This window comes from Abrus precatorius, unplaced genomic scaffold (genome assembly GCF_003935025.1).
Source record: "Abrus precatorius isolate BTA unplaced genomic scaffold, Abrus_2018 Scaffold8, whole genome shotgun sequence".
NCBI lineage: Eukaryota > Viridiplantae > Streptophyta > Magnoliopsida > Fabales > Fabaceae > Abrus > Abrus precatorius.
In genome coordinates, this window is record NW_020874428.1 from 39156167 (window position 1) to 39164171 (window position 8005).

The 8005-nt window shown below is 38.5% G+C and overlaps 1 protein-coding gene across 1 annotated transcript; it reads right to left on the reverse strand.

Annotated features, from left to right (window-relative positions):
- Positions 1-1198: 1198 nt before the first annotated feature.
- Positions 1199-7501, reverse strand: LOC113847063 (receptor-like protein kinase BRI1-like 3). Its single transcript, XM_027475913.1, has one exon. It carries the CDS (start codon positions 7375-7377, stop codon positions 3721-3723), a length of 3657 nt encoding a protein of 1218 aa, XP_027331714.1. The 5' UTR covers positions 7378-7501; the 3' UTR covers positions 1199-3720.
- Between the last annotated feature and the right edge of the window lie 504 nt (positions 7502-8005).

The window sequence follows — 8005 nt, forward strand, 5'->3', positions numbered from 1 at the left end:
AATTTATTCAATTTATATCAATCTTATTTTATTATTATTACATGTTGAAACTAAACAACTCAATACTGTATAACCCATTGAAAAGTACTGTATCGGACCTAGATTCTCTTCCGTAATTGGACGTCCTGTTACGTTGATTTTGTATTTTTGCTTAATCTAAAAAAATTTATTTAAGCGAAAATACAAAATTTTGCTTGACTAGACCGTCCAGTTCGCATCAAAACGGAAGAGAATCTCAATCCTACCGTATTCTAAACCCAATTTTTTTTTTTCTATAACTTGACGTTCTGTTACGTTGATTTTATATTTTTACTTAAGTCAAAAAAAAATTTGTTTAAACAAAAATACAAAATTTTGCTTGACGTTCACGCTAAAAAGAAGAGAATCCCGTTCCACGGTATCCCATGGCAACTAACCTTCCACAAACCCCATCGTGTATAACTGGCTTATTCAATTTTTCGTACTATTGTACGATGAAGCAAAAAGTCTTATTTGGACCAAAATTGATGAATCTATCATTATAATTCCAGAATAAGGTAACACTGAGAAACGAGATCAATCTCTGTAGGGATTGGACTGAATTCTGCGTCAACGAGTTGTTGCAACAATGCAAACCCAAACAGAACAATAGTGAATTAACTAAATAGATCAAACGAGTAACACTATTTTATTGTAAATTTATGGTGTATTCATGACTTATGAAAATAGTTTAGACTCAAATACTTTTTAATTTATTTTAATAAATTTATTGGTATAATTTTTCATTTGTTAATATATTTTTTAACTTATTTTAATAAGTTTTAAGATCAAATTTATGTCATAAATCTTCGAAAAGAACTTATTAAGTAAATGTATAATTTGTTTATTCAAATACACTCTTAATCATATTTTCGTATCTTTAATTTGACATGCGTGTAGTTTTGGTTTTCGTAACTTTTTATTTTGCACTAACTCAATCCTTTTACTTTTAAAATTGTACAAATTCAATTACTCCGCTGATTTTATTCTACTTAAAATCCTTCAATAATTATTTTCTGTTCAAATATTTGAGAGATTTATGACGAATTTATTATATGAAATAATTTTAAATGTCTAAAAAATAGTGACATTCTGACAAGATTTACAAAATTTTTAAGATGTGAGATTAGAGTTTGAAGAAAGAAAATTAAAATGTTTTTTTTTTATATTTTGGATGAAATTAATTTTTGGAATTGTGTATTTTGAAAAAAAAAAAGTTTAAAAGAGGTAGATGAGATTGACAAAGACATTAAGGTTGTATAATTTTAAAAGTAGAAAGACTTAATTGACTTAAAACAACAATATTGACATAACAAATTATCTAAACCTTTTGTCGAAATGATGTATATATACAAACTCAGTCCTATATATCCTTTTTACTTATTAACCAAGATTGGTAATGCCAGGAGCGGAACTTTGTGAGTTGTCTTGACAAGATTTAGAGTAGATGCTTCTACTTGATATAATGATGCTCTTTGATTTAAGAGAAAGTTCAATTTATACCATTCAACATTGCATGATACGAAATTTCGTCCTTAAACATCAAGACGTACAATATTGGTTCTGTCATCTTAACGTATGCGAAACAGTATTGCCAAATGACGTTCATTCATTTGACGAAAGTTATCACACTACTGACAAACAAGAAATCCTGACCAAACACGTCACTTTAAGTGACAAAGTAGATCAAATTTTGGACAGATGACAGCAGCGATGAACATAATCTCACACGTTGGAACTTTGAGGACCATCTTGCATTTTCTAAAAGTTTTAACAGACCCAAATGAAAATTTTTTAAAGCTAGAATATTTGACATTTCCTTTCTTTCGAACTTAAAAACACAAGCAGCTAAATATGAATTAAATTTCAGAATATTTCTCTTGACTATTCGTACTCACATATCGTGAAAGTGATAACATTTCTTACTAGGATGAGAATAAGGTAAAGTGGCGGATTCAATTACCTTCTCTGAACAGAGTAAACTGCAAAGACAGATTGCCAAATTCGAAGATTTGATGCATAATCAGAATAAAATATGTATTTGAAATCATGTTAAAAAGCTTGTAAGTGCAGAAGTTATAATTAAAAATAAATGTAAAATCCAAACATGCTAAAGATTTTTTTTACACGTACCTCACATTATATTAAGAGAATGAAATTGACTAAAACGAATTATGCAGGGTACCAATCCCAGACTACGCAGAGGGAATAAAATCAGTTCAGTGTTAGGAAATGAGAAAAATGTATCAGGGGAAAAATAAGTAACATCAAGTTCACTGCCGAAAATCAAGTAAAAAGCCACTCTGCCATCAATTGAAGTATCCTCTATGTATTACGGATATCAAGTGAAAATTTGATTCAAAGCTTATAGACTGAGTCCAGAAATAGACATCTATTTCATAACAAAACCCCTGATATTTACTTGGAAATTTCAAAGCATCAGACTTAAACCACACTAGAAATTACCTGCAAATATTATGGCACAGATGTATGTAAAAAAAAAAAAAAGACAGCCACATGAAGACCTTGCTCTAAAATATGTAACTTCCATATGCAGTTTTACGTGCTGCAATATTCTAAAATGCCACAAAAATGAGAGGATAAATAATAGTAACACATGAATGCAGGTAGCTTCTCTATTCAAGTAGTTGCCACGGCAACTGCACTGGCATTCCCAAAGCTCATCAACATATGAGCAGTAGTTGGAAAGAAGCTTCCACCAGCTGCGAGAGAGTGCAGTATAAGGCTTGGGATATTATTTGTATAGATATTAACCCCGTTAACCTTATCACTTGATATTTAACCTCCACAAATGATGAAAATGTTAATATCTGACACGTTATTCCTTATCCTATGAATTCATCAAACATACAAAATAAAAAGAAAAATTACTATCTTAAATTTATCCAATATTAACCCCAATCAAACAAGCATCAATAACCAAAAGGAAAAAACAAATACAAAGGAAAAAAAGCTTTTATAGTTATTGTTGTTGCTTTAAGATCACTCTCTAGTAAAATATAAAGAAAATTGCAACTAAGAATAAGGCTCATGTCCCTGTGATATGCCTTTCTTTTAAAGGTTACCAAGATTCTATTTGAAATTTGAGTAGTTAGTAAGAAATCTGAAAAGAGAAAATATGCAATTATACATCCATGTAAGTGAGGAATGGTACGCCCAAATAAATGTTAAAACCATAGCTGATTTCATTTATACTTAATACAAATTCTAGCTTTCTATAAACAATAAAAATTGGTAGTTGCAATATGAACCAAAACACAAAATGAGCAAAACTGTGATAGCAACAGAACCCAAAGGAAATGGCAAACAAAAAATTGTCATCAGCAAAGTGAGGTTGACGATGGAGTGATGGAAGTTCATAGGGAAAAAAAATTATCTGCCAATTTCAAGTGACTGAACACTAGATCAGCAGAAAAAAGCATACAAAAACCTGTCTATAACCTCAAGACTTAAACCTTTCATTCAGTCCATGATTTCCTTTGACCTCTTGGTTTCATTAAGTGTCATATGTACAGCAAGCAAAATGTGAAAGAACCCTTCTCCAGTTTCAGATAGGATAGATCAATGTCACCAAATTTGTCAACTTAGTCCAGCAACACCCTAAATGTTGAGAACCTTTCTTTTTCCCCTTTCCTTTTCAACTGTCAAAGGGCTTCAATTCTTAAGGTGAAGACCCTCTTCTCATGCTTCATCAATAACATTGTCTCTCAGAGAGAAGCTATCAAGCATATCATTATCTGTGTCAGCCTGAAGCTCTTTAAACATTGCCATTACTTGTATCATGGTTGGCCGCCGGTATGGTCTCTCATCTAGACATTCAAAAGCAATTCTCAAACATTGATAAAGTTCACTTTCACTAGATGTTTGCATAATTAAGTCAGGATCAAGTATTTCGCTAATCCTTTTCTCTTTGTAAAGCTTCTTAGACCATCCAACAAGATTACTGTCATCACCAAATTCAGACGAGTCAATTGGCCTCTTCCCTGATAGAAGCTCTAGCAGTATGACACCATAGCTATAGACATCCCCTTTTGCTGTACATCTAAAACTTTGGTAGTACTCAGGGGGTACATAACCAGGCGTCCCTGCAAGTGTGCTGACTGTTAGATGAGTGTCAAGGGCATTAACCAATCTTGCCATGCCAAAATCTGAAACTCTGGCTTCAAAGTTTTCATCAAGAAGAATATTGCTGGACTTCATATCCCGGTGTATAATGTGAGGTATGCAACTATGGTGAAGAAATGCAAGACCTCTTGCTGACCCTACGGCAATCTTCTTTCTTGCTGTCCAATCAAGCTTTGAACCTCCTCCTCCTTTGGCCCTATCATGCAGAACAGCCTCCAGGCTCCCCCATTTCATGTACTCATACACAAGAAGCCTCTCCTCTCCAACTTTACAGTAACCCAGCAATGGAACCAGGTTTCGATGCTTGATCTTCCCAATAGTTTCCATTTCAGCCATGAATTCTCTATCTCCCTGACACGTGACATGAATGAGCTTCTTGATAGCAACAACACAACCATCTTTCAGCTTAGCTTTGTAGACTTCACCAAACCCTCCAGACCCTATCAAACTCTCAGCACTGAAACCATTAGTAGCCTCAAGAAGATGGGCAAATGTCAACTTACGCAGAGGTTTCTCAAAGGTGGCAACGTTGATGCTCAGAGGCTCAGGAAAGCTAGAAAGTTTCCAACTGCTACTACCAGAAGTTGGAAGACTTTCGATATACTTTTCTCTCTTTTCCTCCTTCCTCTGGGCCTTCCTAACCCGGTATAAAGCTAATAAAACCCCAAGAACAAACAAGAGGAAGCCAAGGAGGCCAATGGCAACCCCTGCAGCAACAGGTTGCTTCTTCTTCCAAGCACCAACAGCTGCTGAGTGATTTGAAGGGCCACAAGGCGGCAACGGGACCCCACAAAGGGCAGAGTTGTTTTCATATCTGGATGCAGGGAAAGTGGTTAGCTGACCTCCAGAAGGAATGGAACCTGTAAGGTTATTATTAGACACATCAAGGTCACTGAGAAAAGATAGACCTTCCAACGCCCCAGGGATGAACCCCTGAAGTTCATTATGGGAGAGATCAAGCACTCCTATAGCTTTTAGACCACCAAAACTATCTGGAATTGTTCCAGTTAGCCTATTATGTCCCAAATTCAAGACCTGTAAATAGGCCATTGCACCCAAGTTTCCAGGAATACTTCCAGACAACAAATTATAGGACAGGTCAAGGTAGATCATGCTACCATTAGAGCTAAAGGTATAGACCGTCCAACCAGAGTAAATCCGAGTCAAAGGACAAGAATGCACCATAGGAAAACCTTCAAGCCTCTCTGTCCTGATATCCTCAAACTCAACCAACCCCCCTGCTCCCCTGCAACTAGTCCCACCCTCATTCCTCACAAATGCAAACTGCTTCCCTGAAACACTCCCCGGAACAACCAACCCAGACTGGTTTGCAAGCTCAAATGGGATTGTCCCAGTCAAGTTATTACTATTCAAATCCAACCATATCAACCTCCTACACTGGCCAATCTCCCGGGGAATCCTCCCAGTCAGCGAATTGTTTCCCAGCTGAAGAATAGCCAATGCATTCAGATTCCCAATTCCAGCAGGTATCTCCCCACTAATGCGGTTGCTCGCCAAAGACACCCAAATCATGTTAGTGCAATTGGCAATAGACCGAGGAATGGACCCCGAAATGAAATTATTGTTAAGAATCAATGTCTCCAAGTTTCCTCCTTTCTCGCATATTCCTTCAGGAATCTCACCCGTGAGGTTATTCGCCCACATGATCAAGTCAGAAAGCTTAGGCAAAGCCCAAATTTCCCACGGTATAGAACCGTTCAAACTGTTAAAGCTAAAATCAATAGTCCTCAGATTCTTACACTCACCAAGCTCCGCTGGCACCGTCCCAGAGAAGTAATTACCGGCTAGGATCATCTTCTCCAACGCTGAGGGGCAAAATGCGGAAGGAACATTGCCGGTGAACCCGTTGGAACTGAGGTCAAGAACCAAAAGCTGCGTGCAATTAGCAAGAGACGGGGGAACACTCCCTGTTATGTTATTGAACGCTGCATTGAGATACCTAAGACTCCCAAGATCACTCACAACCGAATCAAGGAAGCTTCCAGAAAGATAGTTCCTCTCCAGGTTGAGGCTCTGCAGAGAAAAACACTTTTCGAAACTCAAAGGCAATTCACCAGAAAGCTTGTTCTCCGAAAGATCAATGTCCACCAGAGTTTCACAAGCGTTTCCGAGTTCTTTAGGTATTTTTCCGGAAAATCGATTATGCGCTAGAAACAGAGACTTCAAACTCCTTAAACCACCGAGAAGATTCCCGGGAATCTCCATCTTGAACTCATTGCGAGAAAGATCTAGAATCTCCAGAACGTTGCAGTTCCTCAACCCGCTCGGAAACTCGTTTTCGGAGAGCACATTGTTAGAGAAACTCAACCGAACGAGGCTCCGGCACCCACCGAAATCCATCCCGGAGAAGCCGCCGGAAAAATTGTTTGACGAGAGATCCAAGACCTCAACCGCGTCGTTTACAAGCCGAGGCGGTATCTTCCCCGATAGAAGGTTACAAGACAAATCCAACGTCGAAAGGTTCGCGCTACTCGGAGTGAGTGTTTCCCTGAGTTGACCCGCGAGTTTGTTGTCAGAGAAGTTAAGCAGAACCAAACGAGAGTTTCCAAGAGCGGTTTGGAGAAGGTTTACGTCTGAAACACGGTTGCGGGATAGGTCGAGCTGGACCAGTCCGAGACCAGGCCCAGACCCAAGCCCACCGGTGATGAGGTTGTGAGAAAGGTTGAGGTGGCCGAGGTTGTTACAAGGGGTGAGGTTAGCGAAGGGGAACATGCCAGAGAAGTTGTTAAAGGAAAGGTCTAGTGTTTGGAGCGCGCAAGAGGGTGAAACTGAGAGGTTGAAAGAGGTGAAGGAGTTGCCATGTAAGAAGAGGAGTTGCAGAGAAGGAAGGGAAGTGAGAGTGGGAAGGTGGAGGGTGCCGGAGAGGGACGCGCCTCGGAGGTCGAGAGCGTTGACTCGGCGGTCCTCAGCCGAGCAGGAGACACCGCGCCAGGTGCACGGGGACTGTGCATGTGGAACCCAGTCGGAGAGGAAGTTGTGGGGATCGGAGGAAACATGTAACTGCTTGAACCGTAATAACAGCACTGCGTCGTCTTCAGAAGCTTTTGTTGTTGCTGCTGCTATTGTGGTAACTGTTGCAATCACCAATAAGGGAATCGCAACGAACCCCACTACTAGTGTTGGTGCTCTTCCTCCTTCTCTTGGTGGTGACCATGACATCTTCTGCTTAAGGTTTGGTTTCTCTCTTTTCATTTCACTTTTTCTTCATTGGAAAATAATGATTAGCTTATACTCCACTGCCATTAACCAATTATTCAAAAATCAAAACACTATGTTTCGTTCTTGTCTTGCTTGGGCTGCGAGCGTGTGGGTGAGTCCAAAAATGGAAGGAACTACTCTATTTTCTTTTTGTTTTATTTTTTTTAACTTTTTTGGAAGAACCCCAAATAAGAGTGTTTCTTGCCCCGAATTTCAGAATTGTGTGGCTGTACGCGTACCTACCCTCAGCTAATAGCTTTGATTTTGGGGCTCTTTTTCAACGTTGCTATAGGGGAAAAGACGAACTTGCTAGGGAAGCTGAAATTACGTTAGGGGAAGGAATCGTCGTGTTATTATAAATTTTAAATTATAAAACAAATTAATGTTGGCCTTCTTTTTAAAAAAGTGGTCCAAATGACTTTCTTGTTTCAAAGACGTAATTATCACCCAAACATTGGGTTTTGAAAATGTGCAAACGCGGAACCCAGTGTCAAAATTGAAGGAAAAGGGGCCACGGGAAATTCAAAAAGCTAGTGCCTAGTGTATAGTGAATTCAACAGTGAGAAGCCGAAACTCTATAAATTGACCTCATGCTTTATTTGGAAGAAAGAGAAAATAAACA

Coding starts and splice junctions, on each gene's coding strand:
- LOC113847063 (XM_027475913.1), bottom strand. CDS start 7,377: ATGAAAAGAGAGAAACCAAACCTTAAGCAGAAGATGTCATGGTCACCA.